We start from the raw sequence: 16,337 nt of genomic DNA, 5'->3' as shown, positions 1-16,337 counted from the left end.
TGTACCTTCAGTCCATTCATGAATAACTGGGGTTTGAGGGAACTGGTGAGTGAAGGCTTATTTTCAGGGAACTTCTGGGGATGCTGTTTGTCCTTTCAGGCTAACATTATGTTTAGAGAACTTCTCAGGTATGTGAGAATGTGGGGAATGTGATTCTTTACCAGAGGCTCTCATGGGACTGCAGCAGAGTGCCTGGGAGAGAGTGACAGGGCTTCCTTGGATTTGGAGGCCATAGAACCATGGTCTCAGCTCTGGCTTGGAGACCCCTAAAGAGGAGAGGCTGGCAGGGCTACCCCTGTCAGCAGGTCTAGAAGGAAGGCTACAGCAGACCAGTCCATACTTCAGTGTTCCACAGGGACAGGGCCCTCATCTTCACATGGTTAAGTGATCATGAAGGGAGAAAGTAGGACTGGAATTGTTGTCAGAGGATTCTGCCCCAGATGCCTGGCTAGCAGGCCAGGGTCCCTAGCAAAACGGCTGAATGGAACCGGGCATGGTGGCACACACCTGTAAACCCAGTGATTCAGGAGGCTGAGGCAGAATATTGCAAGTTCAAAGCCCACCTCAACAACTTAGTGAGACCCTGAACAACTTAATAAGATCCTGTCTCAAAAAATAAAAAGGGTTGGGGCTGGGGATGTGGCTCAAGCGGTAGCGCGCTCGCCTAGCATGCGTGCGGCCCGGGTTCGATCCTCAGCAGCACCACATACCAACAAAGATGTTGTGTCCGCCAAGAACTAAGAAAAAATAAATGTTAAAATTCTCTCTCTCTCTCTCTCTGTCCCCCTCTCTCACTCTCTCTTTAAAAAAAATAAAAAATAAAAATAAAAAAATAAAAAAAATAAAAAGGGCTGGGGGTGTGGCTCAGTGGTAAAGTGCCCCTGGGTCCAATCCTCAGTACCAATAAATAAATAAATAAAATAAAAAAGCTGAGTGGGGAGGTGGGGACCAGAGAGAGAAGCTGAGGGAAAATACGAAGGAGCAGAGTGAAGGGCATTGCCCGCGTCAGGAAAGAAGACTCAATGAAGGCTCTTCAGGCCATGGGTCAGCACCTGTCATTCAGAGAGTCCCAGCGCCACACAACACCTGCCCCATCTGCCTTTCCTTCCCATCCCACCTGGAGGAACCAGAAATAAGCACTGGTGAACAAGGCAGAGAGAAGACACTGACCACCATCCAGCTCTCCACTGGGGCTTCCCAGCCCATGACTGGCCCTAGCCACAGGAGCTGGCATTTGAGTTGGACGAAGCTGAAGTTGTAAAATTGGATCAGAAAGGACTCTTAGTAACTGAAAAGGAGACTGATCCTAAAGTTCTTAAAGTGACCAGAAGAGCTCAGGGATTTGCTCCAGGTATCACCCAGGGACAGGGCAGGAAGACCCGAAAGGGTTTAAAGGGCAATGGTCAGGGCAAGTTGTTTCTTGCTGTGCCCCCTACAGAGATCAGCTCATTTAACCAGTCAATTGGTTACCTGTGTGTAGAATAGCTGTGGGATTCAAGTTCATTAACTGACATCAAACACTGACTGAGCCCATGAAACGGCCATCTCTTCTACAACTATCCAGCCCCCGTTGCCCTGATTGTCGGGGAGCAAGTCTGACTAAGACCCAGTAACCAGGGTCACACTTGTCGCACTCCTACCAGAGTGTTTAGGTAGAGCCTCCTGGCTCCTTCATGATAGGAGGGTGACAGTGAGCTTTAGCCCCCCCCAAGAGCTCTCTGGGGGTCTGGCTTATATCCCCAATTTATAGATGGGGAAACTAAGGCTCAGGGAGGAGAACTGCCTACCTAGAATAAGCTCAAATCTCTCTCTTCTCTCTACTAAACCAGAAATGTTGCTGTGTTTTCTTGGTCTTGACTTTTCTATTATTGCACGGCTAGCTCGGTCACACAGTGTTCCTTCTTCCTCCCATCACACATGGGTTATCTTCAGAGGAGTCAGAACAAGAATCAGGAAGAGTGGCTTCTCCCTGATTGTGTGAGAGACCTGAAACTCCCTATGAGGGGGCTCCACACAGATCTGCCCTCTCTGCAGGTCCTACTCTCCCAAAGATTTGTTTCCTTAATTAATCCCAACAGCAGGCCCACTTCAGTTAGCCTGCCCACCAGCATCAGGCTGCTGGAAGCCAGGAAGCCACCAAGGCCAGGAGTCTAAGCACCCCCGACCCCACCCAGGCTGCTTCAGCCACCCTTCCTTTGAGCTCGGTTCACCAATCCGTCGGAAGGAAGCACCGGGCAAGGCCTTGTGCCTTCACTCCCAACCCTGCTTCCCGGGGCGGCCAGCCCACTGTGGCTTCCTCCCACGCAGTCCCCCAGACTGGCCCACCAGGCGTGGTTCCTCTCGGAAAAAACAAAATACAACATCCCCCATCACCGCCATACTCACTTGGAAGCGTGCGGCTGTTGCTGAGGCTGCCTGTGCTGGGCGGAGGGGAGAGGGACTGCAGGGAGACACTGTCCTCCTCCTGCGAGCAGCCTGCCTGGATGGCCCGCAGGTAGCTGTGGCTGCGGGAGCGGAAGTAGCTGGGCAGGGGCAAGTCTAGAGCCTCCGCCGCTGCCGATTCGGCTTCGCTACAGGCCGATTCGCAGGCTGCCTCGTACTGGTCACTCAGCTCTGCTTCCCGTACCTGTCCAGGCAAAGGCAGGCGTCAGGTCCAGCTTTGCTCGTTGTGGGGGAAGGGATGCTTGCTGGTCGTTCAGCTGCAGGGCTGGACAGTTGGTGGGCCTCACCACAGCCCACCCCTCCTCCCACGTCACTCAGAGCCCTGAAGAAACAGCTCCTCTCACCTCTGTGGTCCTCAATTTCCTGTGCCTACAGCGAGGAGAAAGGGGGACTATTGCAGGATGTTAACTAGATTCTAGCTTGCTAGCATGTCCATATTGATCAGCCAGTTTCAGTTTATATCGACTCAGGGTGAAAGAAGTCTATCATCAATTAGTAATGTCCACCTTGGATATTGGCATGGGGTCAGCAGTAGGTGTGCTGGATATTTACCATTTTATCGTGGGATTTATTCATTTTACAAGGGGGGAAAATGCCAAAAGCAAACCCAAATGAAAATGAGGGGCAGTGAAGGGAAGACATTTTTCAGGGGCACCAGGGCGGAAGGAGCAGAAGCAACCCTCCAAATATAAATTAGGGAAAGTTACTCTAGCCCCAGGGTACAGAATGGATGCTGGGGAGGGTATCTGGAATGGAGGCAGAGGCCAGAAAGGAAGCTGATGCAATAGCCTGGGGAGTAAAGATAAGTCTGGAATGAGGTGGTAGCAGTGAGGACTGATTAGTGACGTCTGCAGGGACAGTATTGAGAGTGAAGGTGGGTATGCTGTTTGCCATCTCACATCTAGTTCAGTCTCATCAGATGGGTCCATTTCCGCCAGAGGTGGTCATCTAGGACCCTGCACATCTGACGCTGGGGGCATGAGCATAGAGGGCTCTCATACATGCACTCTCTGAGGGTTCTAGAATGGTTTTCTGACTCAGGACACGTGTCTCAGGATATGTTGGTAAGTGGAGACCACAATATAAATTGGGGAGTCAGTTGGCCAAACATAAACACTAGGTAGAGGCCCTGAGGGGAGCCGAGGGCTCCAGGAGGAGAGAATTCCAGCTGATGGAGCATCATGTGGAGGAAAGGATGGATCTCATCAATGGAGCAGCTGTGTGACCTCGGGCCATCGTTGTGCACTCTGGGTCAGTCCTTCCTTATTAACTGCATGCAACAGAACTGTCTGGGCTGGGTACTAGTCTGGGTGGCCATCAGGTAAATCAACTAAATGGATCCTCAACCAATTTGGAAGGTATTTGCAAAGGTCTAAATTTGTGCTGTCTAATATAACTAACTACATATGGCTATTTAGGTTTATTTATTTAGAATCATAGTCATACTAGTGACATTTTCTCACTTGCTCAAAAGCCACATGTGATTAGTGACCAGTGGCTACCTTAGAGACGCATGGATTGTAGAACATTTTCCATCACTGCAGACAGTTCTACTGAATAGAGCTGCTAAAACAGACCACACGGCATGTAAAATTCACTTGGAGGGGGTATTAAAGCAACTGGGTTTATTCACCGAAGTTGCAAACTGAGGTATTTTTGGAGACCTTTGTGAATGCCAAGGGCAAGGAGGCCTTGATTTGGAATTACACTATAACAGCACAGCACTGGAACCAGACGGTCAGGGTTTCAATCCTGGGTTCATTGTTTCCTTGCAATTTGAACACAGGCAAGTCACTTAAATCATTCTGTGCCTCAGTTTTAATTTATAAAATGGGGTTGATTCTAGTGTCAAGATCCAATGAACTAACTGGTGTTTAGAACAGAGTCTGGGAGAGTAAGCATCTGGCCACTTGTACATAGGCTGTGTGCAAGGATTTACAAATGTTGGTTAAGATGCTCCCAAGCTCTGGGCATGGTGGTGCATGCCTATAATCCCAGCAGCTTGGGAGGCTGAGGCAGGAGGATGGCAAGTTCAAAGCCAGCCTCAGCAACTTAGTGAGGCCCTAAGCAACTCAGTGAGCCTCTGTCTCTAAGTAAAATACAAAATAAGGGCTGGGGATGTGGCTCAGTGGTTAAGTACCCCTGGAATCAATCTCCCAAACAACAAAAAAAAAGATGTTCCCAAGCTGGGGTTCAGGGAGGGAGGCCAGCTAGTTAGTGCTGCTGGCCTGTATGTGCTGGGGACTGTCCTAGGGGCTTTATATGCTAACACATCACATTCTTACCACAAACCTATTGCATTTAGGGGGATATAGAGGTCACCTGGCCCACTGTGGGCTCCCTGAAGACTCTCTGGAATAATATGTTCAAAAGGAACACATAGCTTCTATGACATGGGGAGAGGGACACATAGGCATCTACAGTGGGAATCAGGAGACGGTCTGGTCCTGGCTTTGCTCTGTGTGATATGTGACCTTGGACAAGTCCCTTGTCCACTCTTGGCTATAATGAGGGGTTGAGCTCAGAGAAGTTTTCCTGCCCCACTTTCTGGACTTGGGGTTAGTAGGGAAAAGGGGCCTCTTCCAGGAGCAGGATAAGTGTTCATGGGAGGGGGACCCTCTGGGCAGCCGGGCAGTGCCATGATTGTGCTGCCTCTGCCAACTTTTGTAAAGTTGAAAAGTCTTTTCATTCACTTCAACACACCCAAATCCTTAAAGGTTCTGCTGGGGCTCTGGAGAAGAGGACAGTCAAGGGATCTGGGAGCAGGGACCTGGCAGCCCCCTATCCAAACAAAACAGTCTTCCCAGACTTGGGGGGAGGGGAGGGGAGGAGGGAGGGAGGGGAGGAGGGAGGGAGGGAGGGGAGGAGGGAGGGAGGGAGGGAGGGGAGGAGAGAGGGAGGGAGGGAGGGAGGGGAGGAGGGAGGGAGGGAGGGAGTCAGAGGACTGTTAGGGAATACTTCCTATTGTCCTGAAATTATTTCTTATCCAATAGGACCTAGCTTGCTCTCGCTCTCTCTCTTTTCTCTCTCTCTCTCTCTCTCTCTGAGAAGAGGAAACTAAGGCACAGAGGAATGAAGCAACCAGTGTTGAGTGGAGGGTCAGTGTACCCATGTGAGTCTCAATTCCATGTGCATTGGAGGGGCTTTCCTGTCATGGTTCTGCCCAGGTTGGTGCTAGGCCCATTCAGACGCAGACTTAAGGCCTAGCCCTGGACTTTGGATTTGGATGCATGAGAATAGTGAATATACTGACCTGTTGCTCATGGCCAAACAACTGGGGGATCAGGGAGGCCTGTCCAAAAATCTGCAGGAAAGAGAGGGTGAGGGTTATGGGAGGGCCAGGGTGGGGGCTGGGCTGGGGGATTCAGGTTCAGGTGCCAGGGAACTTAAGGTTAGCTGATCTAACCTCCTCCCCAGAATGGCTGGGGCCCAGATGCTAGGCGATATCACTTGGCTTCCTCTAGGAATGGGAGGCTCATTCCTGGGCTGGACATTATTGAGGACTTGTGATCTGCTATTTATAAGTCCTTTTCTTGGTCTAGCCCCTGGGACCATGGATACTTTGCTGCCTCTCTCCCTGAGCAGGCAGCCCACCTTGATATGCAGATTAGGGATGGCACCCAGAGCTGTCTCCTCCCCAGGCTGGAACATCTCTGACTCTGGGGCTGCATATGCAGCTCAGGTGGTTAAACCTTCTAGATATGAGGGCTTGGGGAGGGGAGGAGACAGAGGACCCTGGACTAGGAGAGAGCCAGGTTGGGCAAGGAGCGATGGGCGAGATCTGCCTGAGTCCCCAGACTGGCCCATTCCTGGAGACTTTCTGTGTAGTCAAAAGGAAAAGGTGTTCCAGGTGCTGGGGACGGGCGAGGGACGGAGAACAGAGAGACATATGGAGATGGATACACATTTGAGAGAGTTGGAGGACAATGTGAAGGAGGGAGATAAGACAGAAAAACAGAGGGGCCCAGAGAAACAGAAGGCCCAGGAAGGAGACAACACAATATGGGAGAGTCAGGGAGGGACGTGCCTGTTCTGTAAACACCTACTGAGCATGCGTCAGGTGTGAGGGACGCTGCTGGGGGACAGGACAACATGGTCCCTGCCTACAGGAAGATCCCAGTTGTAAGAACTGACCAGACATTAAGTGAATAAACTAATATAATTCCTGTACTGAGAGGCTACGGCAGGGCACAGAAACAGCACGGGGGTGGGGGGAGCTACTGTGGTGACCCAGGAAGTGACATTTAATCTGAGAGCCAGCTGTGCAAAGATTTTGAGGGCAGAACACTCCCTGGCCAGAGAACTGTGAGCTGGGTAGGAAGAGGAGTGGCCCTGGGGTGCAAGGAGCAGAAGGGAGGCGAGCGCGGGGGGAGCAGGATGAGACAGGGCCTGGGAGGGAGGCAGGGCCTGGGTCTTAGAGGGGCTTTCCCTTGGGGTGATGTGGGAGCCCTGGGAGGGCTTGAAGCCACTTCTGACTGCTGAGAACACTTGGGAGGGTCAGGCCTGAAGGCCAGGACAGTTGTGCAGGAGGGACTTGTTGGGGCCTGGATGAAAGTGTTGGGGGCAGAGTGCTCGGGGGCTGCGGTGCTCCACCCCTTCCCATCTCCAAATTCAGACAGGTGTTTGGAGAGTTGGGGGAAGGGTTTGGCCAGGCCGAGAATAATGGAGTGGCGGAGGTCCCCAAGCCTGCCTTTCTCTCGCTTTCCTTCCTCCCTTTCTTTCTTCTTTGTGGTGCTGGGCATAGAGGCCCACGCTCTACCACTGAGCTCCAAGCCAGGCTCTCAAGCCTTCTAAGGGGTCCCCTGGCCCCGGCTCTGGACCTATACCTGAGGGGCCAAGGCCTGTTCCCTCCTAGAGAGGAGGCTGCCTGCGCCGCTGCCCACACGCCTGTCCTCTCTGGGCTCAGCTCCCTGTCCACGGCACGCAGGGAGCCCTCAGCCTCGGCTGTCTCCCTTCGCAAGCACTAAAGCATCGTGCACGTGGCAGGGACTGGGTCCCTGCTCAGCTTTCCCTCCTCCTAGCTGTGTGACCTCACCTCTCTGAACCTCAGTTTCCTCATTTGGGCAATGGGGTTATGGACTAAAAGGCCATCTTTGGGGTGGCTGTGAGGGTTCAAGGAACTGACAGTTGAGAATGCTGCAGGCAGGTGAAAAGTGCAGCAGTGTGTTTCTCCCCATCAGTGGCAGAGCTGGCTGGGCCCTGGATGTCAAGCTTCCCACTGAGCAGGTGGGCTCAGGGTTGAGAAGTAACTTGCCCAAGGTCACACAGCAAGATGATAATAGTAAGCATAAAGAGAGCCATGCTTTGCTTAACATATTAAGTTTTTTATCCTATTTATTCCTCATAACACTGAAACAGGAATTACCATCCTCTTGTCCTAAATCAAGAAACAGGCACAGGGAGGGGAGGGGACTTGACCTGATTTCCTACCATCAGTGACAAGAATGGGACTTGAACCCAAACCTTCTGTTTTCTACCCCATGGCTCTGAACCCAGTAGGAGCTGATAGGGCCAGAGCCCCTACTGGCAGCAGTTTTAGGTGTTCTCCCTGGATCCCCAGCTCAGGAGATGTGTATCAGACCCTGTGACAATGCTCTCCAGCCACAGGACAGTCAGTGGAGCAGAGAGACATACAGAGGTGGCTTCAGAAACAAAGGCCAGACAGAAGCACAGTGTAGACATCCGGGGACCAGATGGGAAGGGCTGGGCCTGGACGACTATCCTCCTGGGCAGGAGCAGGGGCTCTCCCAAGCCCACTGAGCTTCCAGCCACCTCACCTGGCTGATACAGCTGGAGTCATTGAGGCTGTCACTGATGGGGTTGTAGTCCTCTTCCCAGCTTGGACACTTGGAAGGCAGCAGCATGTCCACTGAATCCAGGCGGTCCAGACTCCTGGGCAAGGGGTAGGGGAGGACAGGAGGTCAGCCCACCCATTGTTCAGCCTGGGAAAGTGAGGTCCAGAGGGTAAAAGACTGGCCAAGATCATTCAGTGACTGAAGGAAAAATGGAAGTCCCTGCCAGCCTGAGAGGGTAGGGGGTGATGAACAAGGGGAGAGCTCAGCTTTTGGGGACCTTATCTGTTTACCTGTAGTGAGCAGGTGACCCTCACCTGTCATGCCCGCTGATGCCACTAGGTGGCAGCACAAGCTTATATTTGACTTTTAAGGGAGGACGCTAGCTCAGCCTGGCCCAATTCCACCACTCCCCTTCTTGCTCCCTCTTGCAACTAAAGAGACTGAACAGTGTCTTTATACCCACAGCATTGACCAGGCCTGCCTGAAGGATCTAGTTCCACCGTGATGACCTGGTGGCTTCTTCCGGGTCCCAGAGGACTCATCACTAATCCCTATGGCTTCAGCTCTTCAGTCTTTTTCACATCTACCTAACCCCGGGCCTCCGCCATCACTTACTCTACAGGGAAAACATCCAAGCATCCGAAGGTTCAGACTACTGACCCAGAGGGCTTGGACTGGAACCCAGCTTTCTTTACTGGGTGAACCGGGGCAAGTCACCACCATTGCTTAAGTCTCAGCTTCCTCACAAATAAAATGGGGTCGACACTGCCTGCCTGTTGTGGTGAGGTGTGTATCACGTGCTCTGGGGTAGGCGCAGTGGCCGGCAAGTCAAATGCTAATAGAGAGCAGCCATTACTGTTACTGGTCTCCTCTTACCTATGCCCTGGTCCTGCCCACCTCTTCCACCTTAATGTTCACTGGTCACTCATAGAATCGCAGGTTCTCAGGACTAGAAAGGGCCTCAGGGTCATTCTGCTCGGCCCCTCCACTTAAACACTGGAAAACTGAGGCTCAGAGATGGCTGCAACCTGGAGACCATTTCCTGCCTTCTGCCCCAGTCAGATTCCCGACTGCTCTGAGTACACTGCCCACTTCCTGTCTCACTGTCCCCTGCCTGAGCTATTCCCTTCCCTCAGGCCCAGGCTACCTCCTCCAACAAGCCTTGGCTCAGGCCCCGGGAGTTGAAGACCAGAATAAGCTTGTTTCCTCTAATTCTCCCAAGTCTCCAGTGGTGGAATTCCAGGCAGAGTGTTGGGACACGCAGAGGCTGGCTATGTCTCTTTGACTCTGTTTTCGCTCCTCTCCCCAATTCTGGAGCCCAGCATAGAGAGGGTCCTTCCCTGGGCAGTGCTGGGACATATGATGGACTCACTAAGGAAGGGCTGGTGTGCCCAAGCTGAAGAAAGGATCCTTTGGGGCAGTCCCCTGTGGGGTGGAACTTACCTGGGGATGTGGCTCCTGTGGCGGAGTTTACCTGGACCGTTCATCCCAGCGAGGTTCTCATTATGGGCGGGGTTTACCAAAGGATGAGGCTCACCTGTGGTCAGGGCTTAACTGTGGGTGGGACTCATGGATGGTTCATGGTGGGGATCTTCCGGGACAACTTATCAGATGAGTGCAGGAGCAGCCTAAGTATGTGGATCTTATAGGAGCAGTTGCCTGGATCTGAGGTGGAGGGGCAGGATTCACTGTGGGGCTGGGCTCTCCTGAGTGGCCCAGGAGAGGGAGGCGAGGCTCCAGGGGCGGGGCATACCTGCAGAGGCTCACCTAGGGGCTTGTCTGCACCTGCTGAGAGAGGCCTTCCCCGGGTGAGAGCTCGCGGCACGAGGGTCTCACCTGAAGGGGCGGGGCTAGCACATGGGCGGGGCTCCCGTTACGAGGGTGGTCCTTTTAGAGCGCAAGGCTCGCCTGTGGGCGGGGCCCCAGGGGGCGGGGCGGCACGGTCACCTGCGTGGGTTGCTCTGCTCTCCCAGTGACTGCTGCGTGGCCCTCAGGTAGCTCTGGCGCCGCGCTGCGGTCTTGGGTGAAGGCTTGGGGCTGCCACCAGACTCGTCGCTGTCCTCGTCACCCATGGCCTTGATGTAGCTGCCGCTGCGCATGCGCCGGCACGGGATGGGACCCTCGGCGGTGGCATCCGCCTCGCGGGGGGATAGCAGCGCGGTGCTCCACTCTCCACCGCCGCCGGGCACCTGGGGATATCAGGGATTAGGACTCTGCAGGAGTGCGGGGGACAGCTTGGCCCCCGACTCATCACCTGGAAAATGGGTCACGAAGGATTGTTCCCCACCTCGGGGAGTTGGGTCTTCTATGCTGCTTTACTGTCGTCGAAACCACAGCATCAGAGCAGAGCCTTGGGGCCCCGAGGGATTTCTGGGTTCAAGAACCGCTTCTATCCCAGCTTTACTGCATGCCCTTGAAGGAGTCTTGAACCCCTCTATGGATCCTAGGCTGGGTTTGCCCCAGCAAAACTACTCCAAGGCCCTGGGGTCCCAGTGGCCTCGACAGTAGTCACTGCCTCCCATCATTTCATTAAGTCATCCCAGGGGATGGCCTGTGATCCCACTGCATGGATGACACCAGGCCTGAGGGAGGGAAGTCACTAGCAGAGAGGCCTCCAGACCCAAAAGCACAGCTTGATCCTAGAATGGGGGTCAGGGGTCAGGGGTCAGATCAGCATGGGGGTGGGGGACCCAGAGTCAACATTCATTGCCTCACAGATGGGGAAACTGAGGTATGGAGAACAGAATGTTTGCCTGGAAGCGGCAGCCATATGGCAAACAGGAAAAAGGGCTGTTTACCATCTGAGCCCAGGGGCTGCACCCAGGGAACAGGGCCAGGATAGAGGCAAGGGAGGTCACAGCTTGAGGGCAGGCTGGTCTCCAGAGGTTATGGAGGAGGTAACAACTGAGGGGACCTCTTGCCCTTCTGAGGGCAGGCTCTGCTGGCTGCTCTGGGGCAATGCACACAGTCTAACTCTCCTGTCACTTACACTGTTACGTACACACAGGGGACTTGATATGCACATCTCAGCGCTTCCATGCTGCAGAACTCAGAGCTGGGGCTTTGTTGGGTCCACATATCTCAACACACACAGAGCAGGCACACCCTCCTCTCTAGGCTCCTCAGCAAGTGCCCCCAGCACACCACACACTCCTCAGTGACACACACGGGCAGCTGATTCACTCAGTGCATCCCTTCACCTGGACACACCAGCACACAGGGCAGGCGCACTTCACACCGCACACTTCTCTCACCAGCAACCCCTGCACTTGAACACACATCTCACCATGCTCCCACCTCACTGTGTCCTCCCTGCCACACACAGGTGCCACTGCCTGGGCTGCACACTTCACCACAGACACCCAGGCCACATGTTCCAGGGTACACAGCAAGCACGCCCTCCGTCATGGCACAGATGCACACTCCCACACAGGCACCCAGCCTTCTTTATGCCCTCAATGCAGTGACAGGGTCCTGTCTGGGATGACCCCACCCCAGAGGCCCCCTCAGCCTTCTCATAACTCCCCCTGCTGACTGCCTAGCCACTCACCACGGTCTGCAAATTCTACCTCCCCAAATCCTAGCTAGTCTATTCCCACTGCCCACGAGGAATGAGGCCTTGTGCATCTGTTACGGTTTGGATTTTAAATGTCCCCCAACCTTTGGGCGTCATTGGACCATGAAGACTCTGACCTCATTAATGGATTCATCCACTGATGGATTCATAGCTTAATGGACTGTTGGGAGGTGGGGGAAGTGATCGCTGTTGGAGGAAGCGATCACTGGGGTGTGCCCTTGAAAGGGATATTTTGTCCCTGGCCCCTTTCTTCTCCTCCCTCTTTTTGCTTCCCGGCTAACATGAGGTGAACTGCTTGGCTTTACCACATGCTCCCTGCCACCATGCTCTGCCTCACCACAGGCCCAGAAACGAGAATCAAATGATCATGGACTGAAACTTCCGAAACTATGTGCTAAAATGTATGTTTTCTCTTTTGAGGTGACTGCTCTCAGGCGTTTTTTCAAAGTTCAGACTGTGTTTCTAACTACCTGCTCACTGTCACCCAAGCAGGCAGCACAAGCCCCAGTTATGGTGTTATGGATGCATTTCCAACTGATCAGATCCAGCCACACTGTTCTGGGAGGGAGCCAGGCCATGCACCATGCTCCCTGATGTCTAAACTAAGGAGGCAGACTGAAAGCCCCAGAGGCCCCAATACAGTTAAAAAGCTGCCTAGCTTTCAATCTCCTCCTATTGAAAAGAAAAAGTCTTCCCCCCATAGTCTGTCTCTGGAATTTTATACAGAATGACAAGAACTCAGGGCTCTGTCAAACCTTGAAGTTCATCTCAGTCAAAACGCATTTAATATGACTTCCCCAGGGCTGACCAGGTCTCTGCTTGCACACCCCCTGGATGAGCTGCTCACTACCTACAGAGGCAGTGCCTTTCATTTGTGATTTGTTTCCTGAAACTTCCATGCACAGCACTGGGTGTGGCTCTGCACCCTCACCCCCAGCCAGCATTTCACAGCCGCTCGCCCTGCCCTTGAGAGCCCCTGGGACTGTGCAGCAGCAGTGATGTCTCTGAGCCTTCTGCCAGTCTGAAGCTGCGTGGCCTTGGTACAGCAGCCTCAATAGCCATTAGCATGTGAAAGAAGGGACACCCCCCAGATGAGTTAGGCCCCCAGGGCTGGCAGCCCTCAGTGCTGCGCCACCTCCCACTCTGACTCTTCTCCCAGCATCCTGATCATCAGGACTGTGTTCGTAGAATTGTCCATTTGTCCGTCTACCCTTCCCACATTTCCTGAGCATTTCCTCCATGCCTGACCCCAGGGACACATGGCTGCATCAGATGTGGTCCTTGTCCTCGAGGAGTTGCCAGTCTGATGGAAGTGGTGGGCAGGAGGCAGGAGGGGGATGGGGTGGCACAGTTTCTGGATTTGTCTTCTAAGGGCACAATACCTTTATTCATTTTTTTTTTAATGTGGTGCTGAGGATCGAACCCAGGGCCTCACACATGCTAGGCGAGTGCTCTACCGCTGAGCCCCAACCCCAGCCCAGATGAATCCTCTTTTAGAAGGTATTACCAGAAGCCCATTTCATAGCTGAGGCTCAGAATGAAGCAACTTCCCAAGTAAATCTGCAGTACAAGACAGGCCTCAAAACTAGTGCCCCTGTCCCCAGCCCTCATCCCACCCCAACCCTGGCAGACACCCACCTGCAGGTAGTGGTAGGCTAGACCCTGGTGGCACGACTTGGACTTTAGTAGGCTCTTATCCAAGGTGGCCGAGGTCTTCTGGCAGACCTCATGGGCGTGGCTGAGGGTCAGAGTGGACCAGGAGCCCCGTTTGACATAGTTGGTGTCAGTGCCCACCCCAAGGCTCGGGCAGGTGGCGGGGGGTGCTGGCGGGGGTGGTGGGGCAGTCAGGTCGGAGGTGTTGCTCTTGGCAGCCTTGAGCATGTGCCCGCTGATGGTGTTGTAGGCATGCATGAAGTAGCGCGGCTGGGTGCGTTCAGGCTGGCGGCCCAGCGTCATCAGCCCGGAGGCTGGGCCGCTGCTGCGGAAGGCGCCACTCTCGCCGTCCAAGTTGTCGTCAGAACTCCACCAGCCTGAGATGTTGGAGCGGCTGCGCCGTTTGGGTTCCCCAGCCTTGGCCCGCTCCTTGCTTTTGGCCCTGCGGCCCTTGCCGTCCTCCATGCCACCTTTCTTGCTGCCATTGCCACCGACCTTGCCTGCTGTGCCCTCCAGTGAGGGTGCCTTAGTGAAGAAAAGCCTCTGGACAGAGTGGACCAGGTGGCGGATGCGGCCAGGGCTCTCACCGCGGGCCTTGGCCTCTCCCCGGGGGAACTGGAGGGTGCTGAAGCCATCGCGGTGGATGGGCAGCTGCTTCTCAAACTGGTCCAGGAGGTTAGCGGGCAGCCGGTTGATCTTGGTGGCCTGGGCATGGCTGGGGAACGGGCTCTCCTCGGGCACCTCGAAGTGGGAGTTGTAGTGGATGCGGGGGAAGGTGCTGCTGGGCGGCGGCAGCTGGTTGTTGAGCGGGAAGAGGCCGTCCCCTGGGAGGGGGTTCTGCGCGGGGAAGCGGGCCTCGCGCGTGAAGGCCTCGGTGGGCGAAAGCAGGTAGGGGTTGCGATCAGGCCCTGCGAACAGCGGCTCGTGTGGCGGGTCCAGGCTGTCAGAAAGGTGGCGGGGGCGGTTGTCACCGAGGCCTTTCATGATCCCGGCCCGTGGGGCGGGGCCGTTGCCCTAGCGGGGCGCCCGGGTCACTGCTCCCGGGCGGCTGCTGTCCTAGGGAGAGAAGACAGAGGGGGCTCAGCTGGATCCGGAGGGCCAGGGTGCCAGGAAGGACGGACCTCAGCATCGGGGGACCAAGGTCAGGGAGTCTGCCCTTGCCTTGTGGGGTGGAGGAGAACCCATGGGGAGGCCACGCCCTCGGGTGTCAGTGAGGAGATGGCTGCCGGCAGCCACCCGCTGGCGGACCACCTCTCCTCTCCCAGCTGGATGCATAGATCTTCATCATAACCCGCAAGCCCCTGAGCAGAGCTCCCTCATCCTCCGAATTCCACGGTAGAGTGCGGGGTGGGAACAGGACAGCTCCCGCCCCAGCCTTTTCCACCGTGGAGTCTGTCTCTCATCACGAGCAGCAGTGCCCAGTGTATCCCAACCCAGTCCAGGCCCTGTCCACACCTGCTCCAACAGCATGAATGGTCCCCAGGAGGTCTGGTCTCCCCTGGGAAGATCCCACATTGGCCCTGGGAGCAGTTTAGGGTCATTTAGACAGAGAATCCCAGGGTCCCCAGTATCCAGGGTGCAGCCTAGAGGGGGAATGTGAGCTTCGGTGGGCCTGTCCCCTGGTCTCCTGAATAATTCTTGTCTTATGGGAAAGAACAAAGCCCTTCAGAGAGTCAGAGAGGCCTTTAAAGAATAGGACTGCTGACGGAAGCGGTGCACCCCTGTAATCCCAGCAACTAAGGAGGCTGAGACGGGGCAATCGTCATTTCAAAGCAACTCAGGGAGACCCTGTTTCTAAATAAAATACAAAATAGGGCTGGGGATGTGGCTCAGTGGTTGAGTGCCCCTGAGTTCAAGCTCTGCTTAAAAAAAAAAAAAAAAAAAAGAAAAAAGAAAAAAAGGACCAAAGCCAGGTGTGGTGGCACATACCTGTAATTCCAGAAGCTTAGAAGGCTGAGGCAGGAGGATCATGAGTTCAAAGCTAGCCTCAGCAACTTAGCAAGGTTGAGTGTCCCTGAGTTCAATCCCAGGTGCCAAATAAATAAATAAAAGAGTGGGACCCAGGCAGGGGCTTGTCTTACTTGCAGTAGGAGCATGTTTTCCAACTTTTCACTTGGATAAGCAGAGGAATCCTTATGTCAAATATAAACCCTCTGTCCAAATCTGCTCTATCCCTCATTAAATCTGAGATGGACCTCAGGCCAGGTGTTGGGGGCCTCTGACACCAAGAAGACCCATAAGCTCACAGCCCATCATTTCCAAATTGAGATGAAGCACTGACAGCCTGGAACAGTTCTCAGAGTTGAGAACAGAGGCATGTCCTTAGGTCTAGGTGAACAGAGCAAGGCCTCATAAAGCAGTGGCACTTGGGTGCAGTCACTGTGCCTCAGTTTCCCTACCTATAAAATGGGGAAGTTGGACTAGCTGGCTTCCAGGGTTCCCCAGCCAGGGCATTCTGGAAATACCAGTTTTAAATTTCCTCTTCCTGGGCCTCAGTCTTCCTGTGGAAACAGTGGAGCAGAAGGAGGCCAGTGAAGCTTCTAAGCTCTGGCTGCAGCAGCCCTGCTCAGAGGAGCCCCAGGACTTGGTCTGGCCAGTGCCTGCTGGGCTTGGACCCACAGGAGCAGCTCTGGCTGAAGCAGAGCAAGTGAGGGTGGTGCCAGCTGGGCACATGGAAGCCAAGCTGACAGGCATCCCAATAAGTCCATGTCCTTGTCAGATGCGATGTAGTTAAGGAGCTTGAGATGGGGGATCATCTGAATCTGGGGGGACACAACCTAATCACGTGGGTCCTTGTAAGAGGGAGGCATGAGGATGGAAACAGAGGTCAGATGATGCTGGGTCAGGAGTCAGGGGGCCTTGGGAAGCTG

The 16,337-nt window shown here is 54.3% G+C and overlaps 1 protein-coding gene across 9 annotated transcripts in view; it reads right to left on the bottom strand.

Annotated features, from left to right (window-relative positions):
• Positions 1 to 16,337, bottom strand: part of Dlgap4 (DLG associated protein 4) — a 173,669-nt gene that overhangs the window by 59,997 nt on the left and 97,335 nt on the right. For 8 of the 9 annotated variants that reach the window (XM_078051733.1, XM_078051735.1, XM_078051728.1 and 5 more), the window contains 5 exons: positions 13,453 to 14,523; positions 10,185 to 10,426; positions 8,220 to 8,334; positions 5,696 to 5,746; positions 2,386 to 2,626 (listed from right to left, as the gene is read on the bottom strand). In XM_078051733.1, coding sequence (XP_077907859.1) covers positions 2,386 to 2,626; positions 5,696 to 5,746; positions 8,220 to 8,334; positions 10,185 to 10,426; positions 13,453 to 14,451 — 1,648 coding nt within the window. In that variant the 5' untranslated portion in view covers positions 14,452 to 14,523. The remainder of the gene's footprint in view (positions 1 to 2,385; positions 2,627 to 5,695; positions 5,747 to 8,219; positions 8,335 to 10,184; positions 10,427 to 13,452; positions 14,524 to 16,337) is intronic. The other variant, XM_078051734.1, reaches the window with a different exon arrangement.

Source organism: Ictidomys tridecemlineatus, chromosome 5, assembly GCF_052094955.1.
Source record: "Ictidomys tridecemlineatus isolate mIctTri1 chromosome 5, mIctTri1.hap1, whole genome shotgun sequence".
Taxonomy (NCBI): domain Eukaryota; kingdom Metazoa; phylum Chordata; class Mammalia; order Rodentia; family Sciuridae; genus Ictidomys; species Ictidomys tridecemlineatus.
Note: the sequence above shows the minus strand (reverse complement) of the source record. Positions and strands in the feature narration are given on the sequence as shown.